This window comes from Bradysia coprophila, unplaced genomic scaffold, assembly GCF_014529535.1.
Source record: "Bradysia coprophila strain Holo2 unplaced genomic scaffold, BU_Bcop_v1 contig_232, whole genome shotgun sequence".
Classification (NCBI taxonomy): domain Eukaryota; kingdom Metazoa; phylum Arthropoda; class Insecta; order Diptera; family Sciaridae; genus Bradysia; species Bradysia coprophila.
The window spans coordinates 6,511,066-6,536,542 of record NW_023503493.1 but is presented as its reverse complement, the minus strand read 5'-3'; the positions used below and the strand labels follow the sequence as shown (position 1 = coordinate 6,536,542).

General features: G+C 37.2%; 3 protein-coding genes across 7 annotated transcripts in view; 2 read left to right on the top strand and 1 right to left on the bottom strand.

The window, feature by feature from the left end:
* The first annotated feature begins 5,147 nt into the window (after positions 1 to 5,147).
* LOC119076028 (open rectifier potassium channel protein 1-like) lies at positions 5,148 to 11,248 on the top strand. The gene is made up of 8 exons (XM_037182646.1): positions 5,148 to 5,749; positions 7,438 to 7,617; positions 7,683 to 7,804; positions 7,856 to 8,066; positions 9,409 to 9,449; positions 9,523 to 9,626; positions 9,694 to 9,841; positions 9,911 to 11,248. The coding sequence occupies exons 1-8, from the start codon at positions 5,590 to 5,592 to the stop codon at positions 11,177 to 11,179; spliced, it is 2,235 nt and encodes a 744-aa protein (XP_037038541.1). The 5' UTR covers positions 5,148 to 5,589; the 3' UTR covers positions 11,180 to 11,248.
* Positions 11,249 to 14,250: 3,002 nt separating this feature from the next.
* LOC119076027 (open rectifier potassium channel protein 1-like) lies at positions 14,251 to 21,693 on the top strand. The gene is made up of 7 exons (XM_037182645.1): positions 14,251 to 14,830; positions 18,756 to 18,935; positions 19,121 to 19,242; positions 19,305 to 19,556; positions 19,793 to 19,896; positions 19,994 to 20,141; positions 20,206 to 21,693. The coding sequence occupies exons 1-7, from the start codon at positions 14,689 to 14,691 to the stop codon at positions 21,568 to 21,570; spliced, it is 2,313 nt and encodes a 770-aa protein (XP_037038540.1). The 5' UTR covers positions 14,251 to 14,688; the 3' UTR covers positions 21,571 to 21,693.
* A 2,362-nt stretch (positions 21,694 to 24,055) lies between these two features.
* The window catches only part of LOC119076037 (inositol-trisphosphate 3-kinase A-like), a 28,426-nt gene continuing 27,004 nt past the window's right edge, over positions 24,056 to 25,477 (bottom strand). For all 5 annotated transcript variants that reach the window (XM_037182661.1, XM_037182657.1, XM_037182658.1 and 2 more), the window contains one exon: positions 24,056 to 25,424. In XM_037182661.1, coding sequence (XP_037038556.1) covers positions 24,720 to 25,424 — 705 coding nt within the window. In that variant the 3' untranslated portion in view covers positions 24,056 to 24,719. The remainder of the gene's footprint in view (positions 25,425 to 25,477) is intronic.

The following is a 25,477-nucleotide window of genomic DNA, read 5'->3' as shown; positions in this document are numbered from 1 at the left end:
TAAAACGCATAAATACTCATCTGTTACCGACAACGACAACCAAATTAATCGTTGAGGTTAATCATCTATCTATTCTTATAATAATCAAAGCGTTTGATAAAACTGAAGTGACAGATTCTATTACGAATACTGACACTCAGCTCAGTTTTGGGCAAAGTTTGTCTCCGTTATCAGAGATATATACCCTCCAGGGTCTACTTTTTAGAAACTTATTTCCTGAATTTCTTGAAATTTCTCGAATTTTCTCGAATTTCTTAAAATTTCTCGAATTCGAGAAATTCGAGAAACTTCAAGAAACTCGAGAAATTAGTTTCTTGAAATTTCTTGAATTTCTCGAAGTTTCTCGAATTTCTTGAATTTTCTTGAATTTCTTGAAATTTCTCTAATTCGAGAAATTCAAGAAACTTTGAGAAATTCAAGAAATATTTCTCGAAATTTCTTGAATTTACCGAAGTTTCTTGAATTTCTCAAAGTTTCTTGAATTTCTCGATTTTCTCTAAAAGTTTCTAAAAAGTAGGCCCTGATACCCTCTGTAGTGAACACACAGAGTATACTCTACTTGCTCACATTGTGAGTCTTTCCGGGTGCACGAAATTATTCGAGTGAAGGAATTGAGTTTCAAATTTACACTTCAAAGCTACATCCCGTATCCCATGCATGTTTGGTTTTATTTCAAAGCTGAGACCATCAGTAGTGATTAACGAAAATAGTTTTTGGATGTTTTCTTTGCATTTCGGATTTAGAGAAAATGCTAGAAGTTCCCTGAAACATTCTACCAATTTTTTCAACTGCTCATCTCTAAGCGTAATAGTATGTTGTGTTACAAGTATTGTAATGTTGATTTTTTCAGCACTAGACCCAAGTTTTGGGTCGTGTGCTGAAAAAATCTCATTACAATACGTGTAACACATCATGCTTTGTGCCAACCGAGAATTGAAATAGACAAATGCCCAAAAAATCATAATTTTCATGGTAAACAATCACTCTTCAAATTTGATCGATCACATTGCTTTGCATTTTCTAAAACGAATGCTGTAATAACTCATACAAATTCCATAACAACACTGCTTTGAGTGTTGAAATATCCCATCAAACGGATGCTGAAATAAGTCACTTTACAACACTAAAATGAGTGCTGAAAAGAGTCGTATTTCAATTCTCGGTGGCACAAATGAATTTTAAACAAAAATCCGACCGAAAGAACATGTAATTACCTTTCTAATGACACATATCACGACATTTTACGTTTCATGTACCTGGAGATAATTCTATAAGAAAAGTACATGTTTTCGGATTGAGACGTTTTAGATCACCTCCCATTTGCCCTACAAGTGCCGAGGAAATTTTTTGAAAGCGATTTTACCTTTATAGTACGGTTGCATGTGTCATTCCGCTCGCCTTGCAACTTTTGAATTTTTTTGATATCGCATGTTGTTTGCGGTGAAAAAGTATAGAACTAAATTTTTTTAGGAAAATGGAAAATCGATTTTCTGGCCTGAAAAGCCATTTATATGAAAAAATTAAAAGTCAAATATCTCCAGAAGGAATGAGTCTTTTTCAATTATTTTTTTATTTCTGAAGAGGGTCATCCTATGCCGACATTTTGTGGAACAACTTTTTTTTGGTGATTCCAGATGGCGTTGGTATCGGTACTTTCCCCAAAAGTGTCCTGGAAAATTCCTCAACTTTGTGGACTGATAACTTGGCCAATTCTTAGTATAGTTTGATGAGTAAATATGATTAAGAAAGGTATAAGTAAACTCTTTCGAAATCTGTCCAGTGGAGCTTGAACCGATTCGTAGTTCCTAAGATATGCGCCATTACTCCCACCTACCTCCAAATTTAAGTTTTAGGTATTATTGTGACAATTTAAAAATCAAAACTCGACATTTTTAAAGTGCAATTACGTAGGCATCATTTCTCATACCGGTAATTGATAAGTATCTCTTCCTGGTTCTAGAACTCAGAGATTCAACGAGTTTCACTAGACTTTTTTTGTTTTCCTATCATCAAATGCAATTATTGAGATCGTTAGAGGTCAGTTCCTTTGTGTTGGGCACTCTTCACATCAGAAGTTGATAACTGCATCTTCCTAGTTCTAGCACCTAGATATTCAACGAACTTCCATCCCATTTTTCGCTATATTTCATGAAAAATCGTTGAAAAATCGAGTTTACTTATGCCTTTCAAAATCACTTTTACTCATCAAAACGGAATAAGAATTGGCCAAGTTATCAGTCCACAAAGTTGAGAAATTTCTCGGGACACTTTTTAGGAACCATCTGGACTCACCCAAAAAAAGTTTTTCAACAAAATGTCGGCATAGGATGACCCTCTTCAGAAAAAAAAGATTATTGAAAAAGACTCATTCCTTCTGGAGATATTTGACTTTTGATTTTTTCATATAAATGGCTTTTCCGGCCGGAAAATCGAGTTTCAATTTTCCGGAAAAAAACTTAGTTCTATACTTTTTCACCACAAACAACATGCGATGTCAAAAAAATACAAAAGTTGCAAGGCGAGCGGAGCAACTTTTTCTGACACAAGCACCTGGACTATTAATGGACAAATACCATTTTAGGCACATATAAAAAAATCCTCCAATTATGGTAGGATGGTTATGAAAAAAAATCCCTCACAGTAAAATAGGCAGAACACTATTAAATCGATTCATTTAGTCATAAACAATTGATCCAAGGTACACAACTTAAACAGCAACAAAATTCTTTATTACCAGCATTCGTAAATGTTCATTTATACAAATTTTTGAAGCAAATCATCTACGCTAATATTGTCTCAAATTTTAATTTTAATTGCACAAATTTCCCGGAATCTCGCAAATATTTCATTTATTTGCATTGTTTTTGGACCGTACGTTGTGCTGGTCTTAGGACTTTGCTGTACTGTGAATCGTAGAATTTTTTCCAAGAGAACGTTGTTCAATCTCTACTATGAAACGTATTGGGACAGGTAAGGAAAATGTGATTGAAGAACGATATAGACAAGGTAACAATAATCGTAAAATTCTTTCCGGAAAAAATGATGTGAGGCTACAACAACTTTATCGTTACACGTGCATTAGCAGTGGCTAAGTCAAAATTTTGATTGATTTTCGAAGGTGGTTCTGAGTTATTCTGGAGATGGTCTAAATGAAGGTGATCTACTCTCGGTATGATGAATAAATATAAGAACAATTGATTTATCAGCATCCATAATCATCCATAATAGGTCATTTTGACATAGGACTTGTTGTCATGGGTCTATTTTAGGGAATTAAATTCCCGAAAATTCCTAAAATTTCCTGTTTTTGAACCAAATAAAAAGACAACTAAAAGGCCAACGGAAGGCAATTGTATTATTGTTATAGACGGAAAAATAAGGGAATTTTCGGGAGTTTAATTCCGCTAAAATAGGCCCTTATTGTAGTCGAAACGTTTTTGGTGCATTTTGACTCGGCTTTATTGAACAGGGCCGAACTTGCCATAATTTTTTGTTTGACTGAACTACATTTTACAAGTGTTTGTGATTTAACGTCCGATGGGTTTTTGGGAAGCCAGTTCGACCCTGATTGAGGTTACTTAGTTCAACGAAATTGAATTGTAGAATGTTAAGTGGAAGTTACTATATTTACGGTTGGATTTATTACAATTAGAAGATGCTCGTAAAATTACTGTTTGTTTGTTTATGAACCAGCAGCACCGATAGTTTTGTACTGTACTCTCAGGCAATTTCTACAGCTAATTACATAAAATGCGTAACATCTACCTGTAAAATATGAAAACTTGTTTCAGCTGTTTCGATCAGCTGATACATGCATTCATTAATATGGTACGTACGCCCCTTATACCGAGTGAACGAAAACAGCTGAAACAAGTTTGATATTTTTATATGCCTTCTCTCGGTACCATTTGAATCTTTTGAAATTAAATTTAAATTTTCGTTAGAAATTGGGTTTGCTACGAGTGTTGGCCATAGTATAATATGAAAATGAGTGTGCGTGCGGGTCTCATCTGCCGCGTCTCATCAATTTTGTTTGTCAACACAAATAATCAAAAATAAGGAATTCCCAAAACTAGTGAAACCTCCGCATAGTTGTGATGTTGTAATAAAGCCAACCATATAACTGAGTACTGCAAGTAATTTAATTTTTTCGACACATTTGTGTATCACACTCGTACTCATATACTGACCAACTCAATCAGATTATGCTTTGATGAAACAAAAACCAAATTCAAAAATTATTCGGAAATCACGACCTGGTTTTTCAACAGAAAATTTTCTCCTTTAAATAAACCGATAATACCGCTGTTGCTGATGTAACAAAATACACATTTAGCAGTAGTTCGGTGTTAAACGAATTAAATCAAAAATCAATGGACGACTTATAATTATGAACTCAAGTGGACAAGTGTGTACAACGATTACATTTTATGATGCTAATAAACACTCAGTCACAACTTTAATTAACTTCGATTTTAACTTAATCTGTGATCTTTATGTGCAACCAATTTATTAATCTCTATCGCGCTATTTGGAAGTGCATGTGCCTTCAATTTGAAAAATGAATGAAAAGTCGAAACGTCCGAGCAGACGACTAACAGTGCAATGATTGTGTGAGTTTCGTTTAATTTTCATGATCACAACCTAATCGAAATGTGTTACATTTGAAACAACAGAAATAATAATTTGCTTAACAAATCTTCCTAATTGATCAAAACCAGATTTTTTACTTTCGGCTCGACTTGTACAAAGGGGACCCAGCTTATTGATTTGTTATTTTTCATCAACTTGATCTTGCTACTTGTGTTGGAGTCGATAAAATAAAATGGTTCGAGAGACCCGTAAGCTTTAAAGATCCGTACGGATCAGAATGTGGAAAGATTGGTCAGACTGCAATTATTACTTTCACATGTCCATTGATCACAATTTGCTACAAGGAACATGTTGAACATGTTGAGTTAATGGTCCAAGAACAGCTCGAGATTCCTCTACACCAACGATGACAATATCTCCTTACATTGGCAAGCAACCATTAAGCCATCGCTTTTAAAGGCTCATACAAATCACACGACGTTATACGTTTACAGTCTCTACTCAACGGGTCTGTCCGTGATTGACCAGGTCAATTATGCATTAAGATATTTTGCTTCGATTGTTGTTTCCTTTAAGATTTTTGTCTTAGCAGATACGTTAGATCGAGAAATGGACATGGCACCAACACGTGAACTATTTTAGCGGACCGCTAATTTCCACTTTCTGTGATACATCTTTAATTACTACTTTGTCTCAGCCATAAATCATTCGCTGAACAGTTTGAGTATTGACTTGGCGGTTCGAACTCGATGAGACACACGGTTACTCTGATAATAATAATGTTCAAAAGTGTTGATCGAAAGTCGTGAAATTAGACAATGGTTTGAATATCATCAGTGTTATCATTGGAAAATCCGTATGGTGTGATTAGTGGGAATAAGTTCGTATGTGAGGGCATCGCAGTCGAACATCCAAAGTGTTTTGTAGCATAAAGACTGGACTCTGTTGGATCACATTTCCTGTGTTTTGTTGAAGAATAACAAGTTTAGGAAGAATATGGAGTATTACATACGAATGTCGTTGCGCCAATGGCTGGCAATGTTTGCTTTTTACGCCATGTATGTGTTCCTGGGAGCGTCCATCTTTTACACAATTGAACATAATTTGGAAACGGAACGCAGAGCAGCTCAATTGCAGGAAAGAATCGACATGAACGGTAGGCTTGCATGGGTGGAACAATCTCTCATATTGTGCACTTCTTGGCGGAAAAGTTTTAATTTTTACGAGTCTACGTTTCCAAAGCAGATTCTGATCATAACTTCTCTGACCATGACGTCGATATTTTTATATAATCGACAGCGATCGATGTGAGGCATGACTCATATCTTCAGATTTCGTGCTACTAATGAACAACATTTTAACGCGTTTCCAGTTGACATAATAATTAAAAAAATTTTCTTTGTTAGTCTTTCAATTTGTAAATTAGTCTACAAGTTTACAAGCAAGCAAAACAGCAGGTCAATTTGTGAGAATGATTAACGCTTCCAGTGGTTGTGTGAAAATAATTGGGATCTTACGCGTTTAGGAGTGTGCGATTTACGTAACGGTGAATTGTTTCCCACCGGAAGTGGACCAAAAAAGAATCAAAATGTAACGTCTAACGCAGCGTTAAATCGCCGTGATTATCATGGACTGTTATGATAGAGAGAAGGAAATAAACTGACAAAAAAGTTTCGAAAAACTCAGCTGTTGCAGGTAAGGGGCCGTTCATAAATTACGTAACGCAAAAATCAACATTTTTCAGACCCCCCCCCCGGGTCTGTAACGCTAAAAGGGTCAAGTTTGACCCAATTTTGTTAGAACCGTAACGCTTGCCTCATACCCCCCCCTCCCCCCTCTAGCGTTACGTAATTTATGAACGGCCCCTAACTTTGTCTCCAGGTAATCTACAACAGCTGCCACAGCTGTTACAAAAAATACAGCTGCGGCAGATAATATAGATTACCTGGAGACAAATATACCTGCTACAGGTGAGTTGTTCGAAACTCTTTTGTCAGTTTATAATTAGGACCAAGTTATTTCAACTTGCCTTGTGGGATTTGTCAAAATAATATACGGAAAAATGCCAGAACAAGTCCAGCAAGACAAGTTATAATTAACTGGTCTTCGGACTTCTCGCTCTTATCAATGGAAAGGAAGCGTGAAGAGATAACTTAAAATTTAAATTTAAAGGCCTTTAATGGTATTACCGAACATTTACTCAAAAAGGCATTTTCCCCCGTCATTTTCTATTCAATTACGGTTGACAATCCATAATTTAGATTTATCAGTTGGGTAGTCTGGGTTAATGATCTTCCAACACAGATCTTCCTTCCTAAAAATGAGGAACAAGTTTGCGTGTCTTAAACTTTGAATATTGTACATTATAGACTCTACGCCTCGAAACAAAAATTACACTTTTTCGCAACTCTCACTCAGTTTTTCAAGCGCATCGAAAAGCTTCAATAATATTTTCCAATTTTTTAAAGTCTTTTCTTACCAATTCTTCTAAGCCAATTACAGTTATGACCTTTGAACCCTATCTTTTATGAGGTAACTTTCTTCAGTGATCCGGAGAGCTCTACTAGTAGCTATATCTCACTTATCATTGCTAAGTCGACTCATAAGCAATAACTCATTGTAGCATGAATGATTGCTTCCCCGTAACAATAAATTTCATTAATTCCAATATTTGGCAAATGATAACAACACAAAAAACATAAACTTGACCCAAATTGGCTAATCACCTTTTTTGTTTAGATTTGTGTCGCTAAATGATTACGACGCGCGGCGTAGGTGTAGTTGGTTCCACTTTATTTACAACAAGTTTTAATCTTTGCGATTTTAAAATATTTACTTTCCTAGATCTTCTGACCACGTACACATCTCCGAACGACATCGAGTTACAAAACAAAATCCTCGATCAGGTATCTGATTACTGTGGCCGCAAAGTAACCAATCATACCCTCGACGAACATGTGGATCCGTACGTTTGGAACTTTTTCCATGCCTTCTACTTTTCGTTCACCACCTGCACAACAGTTGGTGCGGTCAACACATTTTTTCTCAATTCACAACCAACTTTAAAAGTGATTTTCTTCTGAATTCAGGCTATGGCAACATCTCACCGTCAACCTCACTAGGAAGAATAATTTTGTGTTTCTACGCTCTGTTTGGCATACCAATAAGTTGCTTTTTCATCGCTAGTGTGGCGCATTTTTTCGCTGCAACAGTAAGAAAAGTAGTTGTCTGCTTATAAGATTGAGATAAATCTATTTCCCAGTACGTTAGACTCCACAAGCAGTACATGGAATACAAACATGCAAACACTAAGAATTATGTTCCTCCCGCTGTCGGATTCGCTGGGAAAATTTGCATGTATCTTACACCAGGGCTGGTCATTTTCATATTCGTGCCGGCAATTCTCTTCTCTTATTTTGAAGAATGGGATTACGTACGATCGGTATACTACTCATTTGTCACCTTGAGTACAGGTAAGGAATAGCTGTATGCATGACAAGGGATAAAAAGATGAAAAGTCGAGTTTTCGTGTGAAGTTTGGTGGTACGAGGCCATACTTTTCATGTTTGACGCACGTCTTTCGACGCCCTCAGCATGTAAAATCCATTACATAACTCGGGATAAAAGTGAAAAGTCTCGTTTTCGTGTGTTTATTGACCTCGGCTTCGCCTCTGATCAACAAAATTCACACGAAAACTCTACTTTTCATCTTTTTATCCCTAGTCACGTAAAATACTATTGCATGCTGTGATTTCCCAAACAGATTCTCCTGTTTCTCCTAGAAATATTATAAGCCATTTTCGACCCTAAGGAAATCAAAAGCATGTAATAGTACATTACTGTCTCGCTGGGACATTTTTTGTTGAGGCGTGTGGAAAGGTTGTATTTCGAGATGAAGACGAGCAAAGCACTCTCAAGCACCGGATCTGACTTTAACGTCACATAAATAATTTTCCGGAAGTCATATTTTCGGCCGTTTATCATCAAATTTTTTGAAGTTAATATTTGCCCCAGGAGTACTTGACCTCAACTTTCCAACGAACCCATACACGACCCTGTCCTTACCACCATACGGAACTGAAATCCGGATTACGAAACCTCACTTTTCGACTTTTGGCCACTTACAACCAGCGAGGTATGGATGATCAGAAATATCTGAGACTGGTTTTGGGGCCTAGGTACCAAGGCCTAACTAGGCATATATAAAAAAGTATCGGAATAAATAGTGCCGATTTCGGTCAGTCGAAATTCAAAAGAATCCCTCTGTCGATAACACAGATGACATCACACACGTCGGAAAATTGTCTCTTTTGATGTTAATTGCTGGTGTCAATATTTCAGAATATTTTGTGGACGTTCAACATTTTTAATGAACACCTGAGTTACTTCGGGGCGTACACTTCATTTGTAAAAAGCCCAGAACTCACAAACATCCTTGAAAAACTTCAAAAGGCCCTTCGGGAATCGCTCGAATTCATTTTACCAAATGAAATGATTAGCTTGACATGGGTTCATGCAAAGAAATGGAAGGAGGCAAGGGATTTGATGCATGATGGATCCCTTCATTTTTCGCTGATCGTTCTTTCTATTTTGTGAATAACTATTGATAGCTGAATACCCGTCACCGCTGATAACATTAACAGATGTCAGTTAAAGAATAGTAAAACTGAGGGACTCACTTTCGGCCAACACATTTTTAAAATCGATTTTTCATCGAATATTGAATAAGGGAAATAGGGCTCGACCTACATGATCAAATAAAATGTAATTCTGTCTAAGTGTGAAAGTAATGAACTCTCTGTTTCTTAATTACAGTTGGATATGGAGATCTGGTGCCGACATTTCAATCTCATCAGGTAGATATTACTTCGAGAATATCCCTTCCGACTAGCAACTACAAATTTCTATTTAAAAACTCAAATGATTTAGGAACGAGAATTTCATCTGTACTTTTTAGCATATGAAATTTTCATAATTTTTTGGAACATTGCCGGTTTGGGATACGTGTTGATGTTAATAAATTTTGTTGCCAAGTACGAAGAAGCCAAAAATCGGATAAATTTCACATAAAAATGACTCACCGTTGCATTGTATTTACAGAGCAATGAAATCTAAACGAGTGGCTAAATGGGAACATAAAATTTCCCAGAATATCAAAGCAACTGAACATCTTGTGCGACAAGAAGTCTCCAAAGATTTGAACTTTTTGCGACGTCTTCTTAACGAAGTTAACTTGTTGAAAGTTAAGGTGAGCGCAGCGAAGCATATTGAAAGTGGATATTGTCGAAATTGAAACTGACCTTAATATCCTTTACAGCCCGTTTACAACGATGTTTCCTCCAAAAGACAAAGTATATTTTTACCGCGATCCTCGTCCTGTCCCGATCTTTCGTTGTACCATTACAAAAACACCGGACGGTCAGTGCTCGGTAGATCATATTCATTAGCCCCTGACTCAACGCCAATTAGTTTACGAATGGGTTCGACGAATTTGCATAAAACGCAATCCGACAGTGACCTGTACCACATCGATCGTCAAAAAACATTCCGAAATTCGACAAACAGCCGTGGCGAGGACGATTTGATAACAAAGGTGGTGTCAGCATTGGGCAGTATTCGACAACAAGATGAAATTGATCGGAGTGGCTCGGAAATGGGTATAAACGGATTTTCGGATTCTCAAATTTTATCGTCGGAAAAAAGTTATTCCGCTTGGTCATTGCATCGGTGCGATGCTGAGCTGCATGCATCCCGTGCGAGTAGTTTAAGTAATTTTAATCAATTGACCTGGAACGGAAGAAATTCGAATGAAATCAGAGCAACAACAGACGCGACTGTTTCGTCACGGCCGAACGTTTTCAATCGTTCAGTTAGTTTGCACATTCCAGACGATGAGGATAACAAAGATTTACAAAATGTTGTCAACAAAGAAGCGCTGAATCGAATGCTCAAGAAGCCACGCGTTCGATTACTTTCAGAACAGAGCAAACGAAATTCGGTTGTCTTTTCAGAAACGGAAAAAAGGAATGCGAAACGGGATTCCATCATCAGTTTGCCGCGTGAATACATATCGTCCACTTCAAGGGGCAGAGACAGCATAATTTCGATTCTGGATGCGCCCATACACGGAACAAAGTCAGAATTGTTAGAAAATACTTCAATTGCAGACCTAATTCGGGCATTGGAAGTGGTTCACACATCGGCTGTCTACGAAAATGGACCGGTAAATGCTTCACCAAAGATGAAAAGTCATCTAAGCCAAATGGTTAATAGTAGACGTGGTTCCCTTCGTCCAATACCCGGCTACACAACCGTTTTCTCCAGCTCTGATAACAAGGAGCACATGCGGAAAATTTCCACTCAATCAACTCCAAATCCATCGTCCTTTTCTCGTCACTTATCGCTACTACCACACTATCCTCCACCACAATATACGACAACGGTCGCACTAAAGCCGACTGTACACCGATCTAGTATACGTTTAGCAAACACATCACCGGAGCGAAACAATCCGTCGATACCACCATCAATATTGTTACAAAAGAAATTGCCACACGGCCCGAGTCCGCTGGCCAGAAATACGTAACGCAAGAAAACTTTGTGGATGAAAGGAAAAACCGTCGAAAGAGGGCGTTGTATATAAATGTTTGCAGTGAAATAAAATAAAAAATTTGAACTTCAACTGCTTTTACGTCCCTATGTCTTGTTTAACCGTTGATTGTCTGCCTTAGCAAAAATGGAATCATTAATTTGTCAAAATTAGCATAAAAGTGCCACTAATATTCAAAGAACTGGAAGCATGTCGCAAAAAAGTTGTTTCTAAAAAAACTTCCCTCGAAATGCCACATGGGATAGCATTCATTCCGACTATTTGGATCTACGAAGGACATAGCCTTCAGGAGTTAATTGTTCGTAACATATAGAGATCCATCCAACGAAGATAAAAATTAGTTTACATAAACGTTAGCCGCCCGACTCTCCATTCAATACAAACATTCTACTCATTCGAAAAAAGTACTGACTGCAATCATAACCAATTTAAATATCCAACTCATAGATTTATTAGATAATTCTTTGGGATTTAAAACGACAATGAAGTACGTACACAGACATAAGATTTTGTTACAAGGTTAATAACATTTCTTGGTATAATTCTCGTGGAAGTTAATTTTTTTTATGAAGATGAATATCATATCCTCATTTGATGAATGGTAAGCAAGGGTGACATCTGAGGTTAAATGTAAGTGACGGAAAAAGCGATAATTGCACATTAAAGCTAATGCGCTTAGACGTCGGTTTGGTCTGTTGCTTGGAGAGGAAATCCTAAGTTTCCTAAGGAGAGTTTTTCGATTCGACTGAATTTTCCTAAAAACGTTTTAAAAACTCAATGGCTTACAAACAGACATTCAACAAATGTTTTCTTAATAAAAGCTTCCGTTCAAAAATAACGATAAAGAAATCATTTCGTTTGAGAGCTTTGCCTCTAGAACTAATCATCTCTGAGTCGCGAGTTGACCCGAATTAACGGTCAAAAAATAGACATTCAATTGGGATTTGATATTTTCACAAACTCGAGGCAAATTTTCCTCGAATTGCACTAAATTAATTTTGAAGGCAAATGACTAGTGCATCTACTGTCGAGAACGACAATGATAAGAGATTAGCTATGGCTGGTGATGTATATGATGAAAATATTGAAGTAATAGATTAGTATCAAACACTAGATACTTTTCACAAATGAAGTAATAGATTTAATGATTTTGTTGCGATATATCCTCTCAGCGATACTATGCGATAGGCATCAAATATTACCGAAGAAAGTGTAGCACTCAACAACTGAAGGACTTTATTGTGATTCAGTCGATTTTGACAAGTGTGAGGGTTGCATAACATTCATGTGTTTAGACCCGTACGAAGTACTGGGGTCTTATAGGTTTACGCATACGTCCGTAACACGTCGAATTGGACTCCCTGAGTAAGGGGAAACCTATTGTGGTTGTCTAGAGATGCCAAATCCGCGAGAAAAAAAATGTCTGTCTGTCCGTCTGTCTGTCTGCACGATAACTTGAGTAAAACGCATCCGATTTTGAAAATTCTTTTTTTTCCCGTTTGGTAATGTCAAAAGACAGGCTAAGTTCGAAGATGAGTGATTTTGGATCGACCCCTCCCGAGCTGTGGCCCAATAAGTGCTTTACGGTTTTTCGAAGATATCTCCGGACATTTAAGCGTTAAACTTGTAAGTGATACGTCAAATAAAAGGTATTTACAATACCGATCGACAAAAAAAAAGTTTATGGAAATCGGATGACCGACTCGTGAGTTAGACCCCTTGGTGTAGAACAGGCACAGGGCGGTAAGCAGTTTTTGCTTGTAGGTCGGCCACATTTGAACATATTTCGTCTGTTTTAGCTTTATTAGATAGGTATTGACCGTACCAATCAGGGGAAAAAAAGTTTATGAAATTATGTTCTCCGGAGCGTGAGCTAGGTCTCTTGAAGTGAGCTCTTATCTGGCTACTCGGAAGTACAGTGAACGTGGTGTATTTTGACAATATCTCGAGTAAATTTTGACCGAATTTCATGAATTTTTTTTTGTTTGAAAGGTATTAACGAATGTAAAGCGTCGGTACTATTTCCGGTCTCCTAACAAAATGGCTGCCGGCGGCCATATTGGATTTTATTAAAAGTGATATATCTTGGGAAAAATGGTACTTAGAGAGTTTCTGTTAACATGGAAATAATTTGTTATGTGTGTGGGGTGCTTCAGGCATTCCATATATGGACATCTATATATACCTATATTCACCTATATTGAGCTATATACAGGCATATTCATCTGTGAAATGTTTATTTATAGTGAAATATAGCTGTTTAAATAGGAATTTATGAAATTTGACTTCGTACGGGGCTGTCTATATTGCCTCCGGCAATTTAGTTGTATATGATAACAAGGCAAAGAGTGGATAATGTAAGTGATTTTAAAGGGAGAATAGTTTTTCAGCAGAGAAGAAAATGAAGTAAGAGAAATGAAGAGTTTCCCATTAAAGGCTTTTGATACGAATAGGTGTTTCGTACGGGTCGGCGTTAGTAATGTTTTTCTATTTTTAATCGATGCAACTTTGAGCAAAAAAAATTGATCAACAGCATGCGTTTAAAATGTACCGTTTATTTTATATAGCTCCTTAAGGTCTAGTCCTTCAAAATAAAAATCTTCGAATCTTGAACTAAGCCACCGAGAAATGCGCCATTACGTCATTGCGTTAAACATCATTTGTACTTTGCTTTGTGTGGTTGCATCCCTCGCCTTCGGCACGAGCTACTAACGTCACCATTGGCAAATTAAAAAGTTCGAAACAAGGACGTAATCTACTATTATACGACGACCTAATTCGGTAAAGAATATTGAATTATCTACAGTTACGAATGGTTCACCTAAACATTTATTATTACCACCAACTCGCAATAAAAATAAATTTGAGCGCGCTTTTGTGGACGCAATCCCGTGTCATACAATACAAAACTCTGAAAAATTATGAAAGAAATAATATCTCGTCAATTGGATGTTGAAAAAATGGAGGTTATCGCAGTTTAGTACAGTTTATTTAAATTGGAAGAAAGCTTTGGTCAGCGATTTTATTTAGTCAATTCTTGGTCCTCGTCGTGGTAATATGATTCAAATCCTCTTATGTACAATACGGGAGTGATTCGTAGGACGTCTTTAATTTAACGATTTCTGAAGAAAAGGGAAACATCCTCGACTGTGAATATCGGAAAGTGGTATGATGTGAATAGTTTGATCCCGTTTACGAGTAATCAGTCAATTTGATTGAAAAATCAAGCAAAATGGAAGTGATATACAAGAGTGATCTTAAATACATTTTATTATTTTCTTCAATGCTGCTACTTCTACTACTCAAGCTGGATTTACCGGATGTGAAAGATTTTAGGATTTAATTTAAAAACGTAAACGTTTAGTGTCAAACAAGAAACTATGAAAGACTCTAAGATTTAATTAAAGAACCAACCAACACAACAAAAACTATGAAAATCAAACTCTGTGATAGATAAATCATAACACAGATACAAACAAAATAAAATGTCTCCAAGGCAATGGCTAGCGCTGTTAGGATTTTACACAGCCTATTTATTTTTCGGGGCCAGCGTTTTCTACTACACCGAAAATGGATACGAAACGCAACAGCGAGCTGTTGAATTGCAGAAACGGATTGATATAAATGGTATTAACGAAATAACTATCAATCCATTATAAATCGAGTGGTGCCGTACTTCTTGCATTTAGCGTATTTAGAACAATTAATCCCATAAGAATTAGTTTTTTTTGTCCCCCCAGAAGTCCATCCTTTCCATTCTTCCAGAAACGGATAGTTATGTTTTATCAACAGTAACGATCAATTTAGGCAATTACCCAAGGCCAATTCGGATCTGGTAAAATAAATGGTAAAACAAATGAAGTAAAAGATTCTGCTTTAATCATTAATTCCCTTGACTGAAAGTCAGGGTCTTACACCAGAAAATATCGAAAAATGTGGGTAACAAAAAGGTTAACTGTGATTGAAAATGTATGAAATGCTATGAAAAACGTTAAATGTGGGTAACAAAAAATCGTTGAGGGCACGATAACTTGAGTAATTTTTAACCAATTTGGATGATTCTTTTTTTTAAATACGTGGAATTAAAGTCCCGAGGCTAAGTTCGAAGATGGGCTATGTAGGACTAAGGTTCTGGAAGCTATCCGAGAAAAACGGGATTTTATATTGTTGATCATAGCCTCAATTAAAAAATATTACTTTGATGAAATTTGATTTTGTTTGGTAGTGTCGGTAAATCATATAAGTTTGTTTTCGACGTGCATGAAACTAGTAGGAAGAATAATTTCATCATTCGACGCCCATCTTCTAACTTGTAAACATCTCTTCCATCTCTTCCTAACAACTTGATAGTTGACTATCAAATTTGATAGGTGACTAGCAACTTGATAGTTGACTATCAAATTTGATAGTTGACTAGCAACTTGATAGTTGACTATCAAATTTGATAGTTGACTAACAACTTGATAGTTGACTATCAAATTTGATAGTTGACTAACAACTTGATAGTTGACTATCAAATTTGATAGTTGACTAGCAACTTGATAGTTGACTAGCAACTTGATAGTTGACTAACCACTTGATAGTTGAAGTTGACTATCAAATTTGATAGTTGACTAACAACTTGATAGTTGACTAAAAACTTGATAGTTGACTAATAACTTGATAGTTGACTATCAAATTTGATAGTTGACTAACAACTTGATAGTTGACTATCAAATTTGATAGTTGACTAGCAACTTGATAGTTGACTATCAAATTTGATAGTTGACTAACAACTTGATAGTTGACTATCAAATTTGATTGTTGACTATCAAATTTGATTGTTGACTATCAAATTTGATAGTTGACTAGCAACTTGATAGTTGACTAAGAACTTGATAGCTGACTAAAAACTTGATAGTTGTTTGTCATTTATCAAATAGGTAGTTTTTTACTCCCTTTACAACCACATCTTACGCCAGCAAAATGCCTGTCATCAAATTAGCACACTTTGATTAAAAAGTGTAAGAAATTTTAATAAAAAAGTTAAATTTTTGCAGAGAATATAAGATGAATTATCTCAACTAATTTTTGAAGATTTTTTTTAAATACATGGAATTAAATGAATATTGTAAAAATTTTACGAGTGTGAAGTTTGCGGCCAGAGCGAAGCGAGGGCCGTAATTCACACGAGTCGTGACATTTTATTCACGATTGAATGTTTTGTGAATGGGAAATCGAGGGATTATTTTTTCTCGATCTACCAATAAATTTCTTCTTTTACAAATATTTTTAATCCCTTTACCATTATAGAGTGGTACCAATTTACCGAAAATATTGGTAAACTGAGTTATTTTTAACGATGAACCAAAAACTAATTAAGTTCATTTATTACCATGTCACCATGTGAAGGTATATTAAGTACCGGGGAACTTCCTTTTTTTACGCAAAATTGTAAGAGAAGAACATCTATCGCACTTTTTTATTTTGTGAAAAAGTCCTCGTTCCACATTCACAAAACAAACTTCGCATCTCTCATGTAAAAAAAATGCAATCAAACCTAATAATAGACAGCTCATACGAGTGGGAAGTTTACGGCCAGAGCGAAGCGAAGGTCGTAATCTACACGAGTCATATTTTATTTATGATTTGAGGTTGATGCTCAAAAAGTGGTCAAAAATCATACCACCTTACCCTCGATGGTTTCCAAGAAAAAAAAGTCAAATTTTACTGTCATTTGCCTGGAGTCATTAATATAGTAAATATATTATGTATTAAATGTGACAAGTTTTCATGAATACGTCAAAAATACATTTAGAAAAGTGGAAGTCAAGGGACCTGACCCGCCCAAAAGGTGGGGCCTAGTTGATACGTTACGAAGGATATAACAGATTTAACGATTATAGCGCGATACATACGCACATATTATAAAAAGAGAGATAGTAGAGTTTTATGGTAACTTGAAGAAAATCCCTGATATTGTCAAATCAACATCGGGAAAAAAGGTAGAAGGTAGTAGTAATTAGCACTTTCAATTCTCTTGTAATACAGTTTATGACAGTTTATGCCTACTGATGATCCAAGAGATCAAGGCTGTAAACTTTGGGGAGGTCACGCAGATCGCCATTTTTATTAGATACGCGGGAACACATCACTTCTGATGATTTTACAGATAAAAAAATCGTCATGGCGACGAGAATCGTCTCAGTAGGTGAATCTTTGTATGAAATCCGCCATTTTATCGTCAGCTGTGGTGTGTCAACCGCGTATCTGTATCTGCATGACCTCCCCAAAGTTTACAGCCTTGGTAAGAGGTCGGGCATAGTAATATTAGTCTGCGAGTTAATTATGGAAAAAGAATGCCTGTTGCAGGTGATTATCAATCAGAAAATTGCATCCTTCATCGACTGGAACAAAGTTCAGAATTGCTATAGTTATCGGCCATCAAATATTTCAGGAAAAACGCTTTTGGGAATAGACTCCCAGAACATTAGATCGATTTGGTCAATCTGTAAACCAGACTTCTTGAATATGATTCTCCAATGAATTTGAATGAAACAAAAATTTTGGAAATCGGTTCAGCACTACCCAAGTTATCGTTCCATCTAGAAAATAGGGAAAAATTCTTTTAGGAATAACTCCGAGATCGTTTTTGCGATATTGTCCTGCTAGGAACATGACTCCTAAAATTCTATTCCTCTTGGATTATAACCAAAAGTTTTACAACTGATTCCGAATTTGTCTTGTTATAGTGCCATCAGAAAACCAGAAAAATTTTCCTCTGGGAACTACTCCCAGATCATTTGGTCGAAATTGCCCATCCTCAGGAATTTTTTTCGTCACAGATCGAAACCCATTTTATGAAAATCGGTTCACAATTACTCAAGCTATCGTGCATTGCTCCTAAAAAGTTTAGAGGGGTCTATAAAAACGGATGTTCTTCGTAGAACCCTAGACTAGGTTTCTTCTCTCAAAAAATCTTGGTACTCTGCAAAATCTGCAAAATCTGCAAAAATTCAAGGAATTGAACCATTATCAGTCGGCTAGAATTTCGTACGAGCAGTTATCGAATAAATTGATTTGAACTAAGTCTTTTCGACGGATTGAAATGTAGTCTTCAAGTTCATTTGTTCTAATATGCATTTTGCTATATAAGTCGATGGTAGTTAGAGAACTCGTTATTCATATTTATAGTCGTTCTCGATAGCAGATAAACATAAACAATATTCAATCAAGCATTACAATGCCGTAGAGTCCGAAAAATAGCTTAACCTGTCACATACTGCTATTCATCTGTTATCGATAACGACGACAAAAATAATGACAGCCTCTGGATAATATGGTCTCTTATAATGGTAAAATGGATGTTTAAAACAATTGAAGTACTAGATTTAAAATCAACAGTTTAAAAATACTTTGATCGATGGAAGTAATAGACCCGATAATAATATTGGTCATATGTTTACCGTCTGTAGCAGGTTAAAGACAAGCGCGCAATTTCTCAATGAATGGACAGATATTTTTAGGTATTTTTGAATTGCATTTCTTTTTAAGAATCTATACTTCGTTGTAGAGCTACTAGTGAAACACACATCACCAAACGACGTAACCATCCAAAATGAAGTCTTAACAAAGGTATCAATCTACTGTAAGAAACCGGTCACCAATCACACACTGGACAAATACATCGATCCACACGTTTGGAGTTTTTATCATTCCGTTTTTTTCTCCTTTACCGTTTGCTCAACGTTAGGTAGGGTACACTTTGAACCTGATTTACGTGTCTGAGTAAAAGGAAGTCGTAACAGAAAGTTTCTATTTCTACCACAATGAACAGCCAAAATGTGCAGTGAAAATTACATTTTTCTCAGAGGTGTAAATCAGGTCACAGAGCCCAGACCTTTTAACAAAATCAAAGTTTTCGTTCCACTTGATTAGGATATGGCAACATTACACCGACACATTCGTTCGGAAGATACTTCATGATTGTGTATGCACTGATCGGAATGCCAGTCAATGCAATTCTGTACACCTATTTGGGTGAATTTTTCGGAAAAACTGTAAGATTACCGTTAACAGAATTTTGAAGCAATAAATTTGAACCTAAACCATTTTCCTAAAGTTCACTAGGATCTACAAACGGTACAAGGCCTACAAAATTGCCACAAACAAAAATTACGTACCCCGACGATTAGGCATGATTGCGCAAGTATCGTTATACCTTGTTCCTGCATCAATTGTGCTGATATTTCTGCCGTCGTGTTTATTCACTTACTTCGAGGGATGGACCTATTCAGATTCAGTGTACTATTCATTCGTAACCTTGTCAACCATTGGATTTGGGGACTTTATTCCAACATTCCAGCCGCATCAGGTTAGTGGTGTAGTCTAGTTTGTATGTTTCAACGTTTTACAGACGTTTCGGTCACCTTATATGTCGTCAGTGGCAAAACAATTTGCAAATGTCTGATAATGATGTCGCCGATAAGTCTGTCGTCTGTAAAAGATTGAAAAGTGGTCATCTGTCTCTCGATTTCTGTTCTCTATCTCTGTCTATTTGTACACTTGTTCTCTATCTCAGTTTAACTTGAAAAGGGATCGTCTTTCCAGGAACGAGTTTTTGGAATCTATTTCCAATTTTATCAAGCATTCGTCATCATTTGGTTGGTATTTGGTCTGAGCTATTTGCTGATGTTAATTGGTTTTATTGCCAGGTACGGAAACGATTTTTTTCTCGATTTTTACAACCTTTTAAAATTGATACACTCTTGAACGCACGAACGTTTTATTTGCAAACTTTTTCTTTCGCAGAGGAATGCGTAGCAAACGAATTACTAGATTGGAACACCAACTGTCGGAGAATATCAAACTTACACAAAATAAAATTTGGAGTGGAGTCACTAAAGACGTTAGCTACTTGCGTAGAATTCTCAACGAAATTTACATGTTAAAATTTAAGGTCCAACTGGTCCATCGTGCCTAAAGTCTAAAAATCTAATTTTGTTTCTCTGTTTAATAAACAGGCTGTCTACGATGAGCCCGATGACAGCCAATCCCTAAACAACAACTTTCCACGATCGGCATCATGTCCCTCATTGCAGCTTTATCGCACTAATGTACTTTTGGAATTCGAAAGAAAACGTACCTTATCCGACTACCACGTCTACGATTCCGACAATCCAACATTGTTGAGCCGTCATTCCGAGTCGGACCTGTTCAGAATCAACAAAACGAAAACATTTCGCGAAAAGAACGAACTGCCTTTTGATACGGGAGAGATGTTGGCTAGAGTGGTTCGCGCATTGGGTAATATTACCGCTGATGATGACGAATGCAACGATAGCGACATCATACAGGACACTGAAACAATGACGTCGGCTATATCGGTTAAATCGAGTGAACATGAGTATTCCATACCACCGGCGAAGCCAAGATCTCGAGCGGTGTCTGCCTATCGAAAATCGTCGATTATACCGTTTGAATCGGCACACAAATGGACATGGAACGGAACTAATGCTCAAATTCAAGAGTTCCGGAACATGCGTCACAAATTGAATATTAAAGAAAAGGAAATTGTTCCGAACAACAATCTGACGTGCTCCGTGAAAATAGACGAACCTTGCACGAAACCATTACTTCCGAGATTTAATCCGACCACCAAAACCGATCAGTTGCCGAAAATTACAGTTGGTCATCATCAGAAACGATACTCGATTGTTGGCCAAGAGCATTTGCCTCTAAAGCGAAGACCTTCGCGGATTGGTTACTTGAAACCGCTACCGAATTCTTCCTCTCGACGTCCAAGCATTTTCGACTTTCAAGAGAATCAGGCCGACAAAAATTTATTGGAAAATACGACCATAGCCGATTTGATACGGGTATTAGAAACGGCACACACATTAAACAATTCGTGCAATGATCCGGCTCTGCAAGAACTACTCGGTGTCAGTCCGAAACAATCTGGCAATCGAAGAGCTTCGATGTATCCTCGGTATAGCGAACAACATCCGATGCGCCCATTGATAAATGGAAAATCTTCAACTCACCACTACGACCACTTGCCGTTGCCACAGCCCGATCCCAGCAATTTCGCTCAAAGACGATTCAGTGTGCACCCAAACCCGTCAAGACGTTCGTCGTTCTCAAATAGTGCAGTCACAACATCGATAAAACAACGCAGACAATCCATGCGGCCCAGCCATTGGTTAATGCACAATAACAATTCGACCGATGTAACAGAAGTTACCGGTAGATTTACGGTTTCGAAGCGGTTGAGACCGACGAATAGCTTTCGAATGCAAAACAATTTTTTGAGGCGCACAGTGGCCCAGGCCAGCCAGAATAGCCTCTCTGAATTGAACGAGAAATGCGACGACAGAATTGTTTGAATAAATAAATAGAAATGAAAAGTGAGAGAATTTCCCGTCGTTTCAATTGCAGAAGATCCAGTCTTGTTATTCGATTAAGAATTACGAGGAAGGACTGCGTGATTCTGTTCCTTTCTACGTCTGGTTTTTTGAAATTATTTCCAGATCGTCCTTTTTCGGCTTTACAGTTTTATCGAGTCAACCCTACTGTAAATGCAACCAGTCGAAGTTAAGGTCAATGAAACTGAACTTTTTTGTAAATTTAAGTAATTCTAATTTGAAAATCGAAAATCGGGTCGGCGCAGATCTCTAGCAACAAAGTGTTCGGCTAATTTGTAGATATGGAAAAACCAATTAACCTACACGCAGTAAATAATCGTGCTAAGGGGCCGTTCATAAATTACGTAACGCAAAAATTGATAATTTTCAGACCCCCCCCGGGTCTGTAACGCTAAAATGTATGGAACTTTAAAAAAAACGTATGGACCGTAACGCCAGGTCAACACCCCCCACCCCGGGTATTTGCGTTACGTAATTTATGAACGGCCCCTAAACGATTTATGTTACCTATTGTCGCAACAATTAAAGGTAAATCTATGCAACAGTTATGTACATCACAATTCGGGTTTGTCACTATGGTCTGTGAACTATGGTGAACGTTTACTATTGGATTCCAGAGAACAGTTGTCCGACGATATTCTGTTTTCCATCGCGATATTCTTCCGCATTTTATAGTTCCACAATTTCGTCGCAAGATACCAAGGTTCTGAAAGAACAGGTTAAGACACTTTCGAGTTGATCACGACGGCGGTGAGGGATTCTTTTGAATTTCGACTGACCGAAATCGGCACTATTTTTTCCACGACTTTTTTATATATGCCTAGTTAGGCCTTGGTGCCTAGGCCCCAAAACCAGTCTCAGATATTTTTGATCTTCCTTACCTGGTTGGTTGTAAGTGGCCAAAAGTCGAAAAATGGGGTTTCGTAGTCCGGATTTCATTTCCGAAAGGTGACGAGGACACGGGCGTGTGTGGGTTCGTTGGAAAGCTGAGGTCAAATACTCCTGGGACAAATATTAATTTCATAAAATTTGCTGATTATCGGACGAAAATATGACTTCCGGAAAATTTCTCAAAATCAATGTAACCTCGGTGAACTTTGATGAGTTCTGTGACCTCACTAATGCAATTATTTGATTAAATTATTACTTATTATGAATGTGGAGGACCTCAGCTTTACAGCGATACCCATATTTAGTAGTTTGGAACGTGACTACGTAACAGATAAAAATGTGTGTTACACTCCGCCAAACGCCCGTGTCCTCGTAACCTTACGGAAATGAAATCCGGACTACGAAACCCCATTTTTCGACTTTTGGCCACTTACAACCAACCAGGTATGGAAGAACAAAAATATCTGAGACTGGTTTTGGGGCCTAGGCACCAAGGCCTAACTAGGCATATGTAAAAAAGTACCAGAAAAAATAGTGCCGATTTCGGCCAGTCGAAATTCAAAAGAATCCCTCGGTGTGATCAAAATTTTCCTGTAGCGCCAACTAGGTTTGGAAAATTTTATATGACGATTTCAACTTAACAAACATGTCTGAATTGTCAAGATTTGTGTTTCACCCGCCTTCGTAAGTGTCTTAACCTGTTCTTTCAGAACCTTGGCAAGATACAAGGGTTAGTATGTCGACTAAACTGTGGCGCCATCTATATGTGAAATATAAACATAATAATAGAGAAGAGGCATATATCGACAAACATAAGCGACCCATCGAAAATGTATCCTTACGTAAAGTAAAAGGGAAACAGTTTCGTGAATCGGGTACATGAGAAATCTAACGATTTTACAGGAGATATCTAATGAGGCGAGGTCAATAAACACACAAAGACGAGACTTTTCATTTTTATCCCGAGTTATGTAATGGATTTACATGCGAAGTGCTTGAAACACGAAAAGTACGGTTTTCGATGCAAACAGACAACACTATATCAATTTGCACACGAAGAAGTATAGCGAATCATAATCGAAATTCCAATTCATCACTATACTTGCAGACTAATGTGGTCTGGGGTTGAGTCATATGTATGTGACGACGGTGGTTGGATTCTTCTATAGATACGAAGTACAAGTACAATATCTAAATGCCTTTTTGCGCAACAAGCTTCGGTAGCTGCCTTTAGAACAAGTACAGAGTTTGTATATCCGAGCCGAAGCCAAGGCATACAACCACACTCTTCAAAATAACCCTTTCCAAACCCTGACACGAGTGGGTTCGCGAGTAAGTTGTTTCCGAAGAAAACGTAGCAGCATCCAATGTATTCTGGTTTACTACCTGCTCCGCGCGAAAATTCACTTCCACATAGGGAAATGGAAAAAATGAACCGAAAATAGTCCACAAGTAGTGGGGGAAATTAGCTATGTAATGGTCTGTCGCATGAGGTAGAGAGTAAAATATTTTTTACCAAAGTGGGAGCGACATTTTCAAACACTAGCAGCGCACATTCACTAAATTTAATTTTTTATTTCATAAGTTCATTTTATTTACAATAATTCAATCAATCAATTTTGCGTATCTGTTAATTGTAATCATTTTTCCTTCCAATTTCTTTACATAAATAATTCATAAAAGCATTTATTTTCATTAAATCAGTCTTACGGTGGTTTCATTTTTTTATAACTTACAATCTACAGCGGCTACAAATTACACTTCTTTACAAAATAAAAAATATTTCCAATTTTCTCATCCCTAACTTCAATTTTATTAACGAGTACACCACGCTCCAACACGGTCTCCGATTTTCTTGTAGACTCTACAAAATGCTAGAGCTTACGATTCGAATGAATGAATCAATAAATGAACAAACTAAAAGCAAAGTTTTGTTTTAACCTTTCAATAATCGTGAAGACATTCTGCGCCCTCATTTAGACAAACAAAACATTCAACCGAAAATGGTTCATTCGAAATCCTAACTATTCAAGACGACCGATAACCTTCAGCAAGAAGAATTACTTGGTCTATTGATTGAGACGTTTTGTGTGGCATAAGAACAGGTGTGTGCGTAAGGTATTACAATATATCGGAGCATCGGCAATAAGGGGCAGCGCGTTGAGGTACAAACAATTGATTTGTAAAAATTAAAAAAAAAAGTTTTTGAGCAACGAATTCTACGATTCAATTGAAAGGTTGCTCACTTTCTCCAAATTATTATTTAATTGCTCATCGGTGTTGCTGTTGTTAGGAACGGTGGTAGGAACGGATGTCACATCCACATTTTGCACAACATACGACTCTTGACTCGATTTTGGTGTTACTTCCTCCATCGATCTTTGATTGGACTCCTCAGATGACACTGGGATCGATTCCTGATTCGACAATGGACTCGATTCTTGGTTCGCCGATGGACTCGATTCTTGGTTCGACGATGGCCGGGTTTCTTGTCCTGACAGTGGACTTGGCTCTTTACACAACACTGTGTCTGATTCTTGTTTCGGCATTTGATTTGTTTCAACATTCGGAACTGATTCTCGATTCACCGCTTGAGTTGATTCTTCACTCGCCACTTGCTTCGTATCTACGGGCGACACTGGACTTGTGTCTTGACTCGTTTGCAGCTCCTCGAAAATGTCGATCAAATTATTGATGCCAATCAAATAACCATCCTCGTGATTGCCGACGCTCCAGATGCCATTGTGGCTGATTTTTATGTCCTGCGGCAGCATGACCGTCTTCGCAAAATCGATTAGCCAAACGCTGGCATTGTTCCGATCGTGCACAAAGAGTAAACTGCTACCAATGACTTCGTGCGACGTAAAGAAATCGGAACATTCCAATGTTGCTCGAATGGCTTTTAAGCGTTGAATATATTTTGCCTGCAAACAGTTGAGAATGTTATCGAATTGAGCGAGGGACAATGAATGAAATG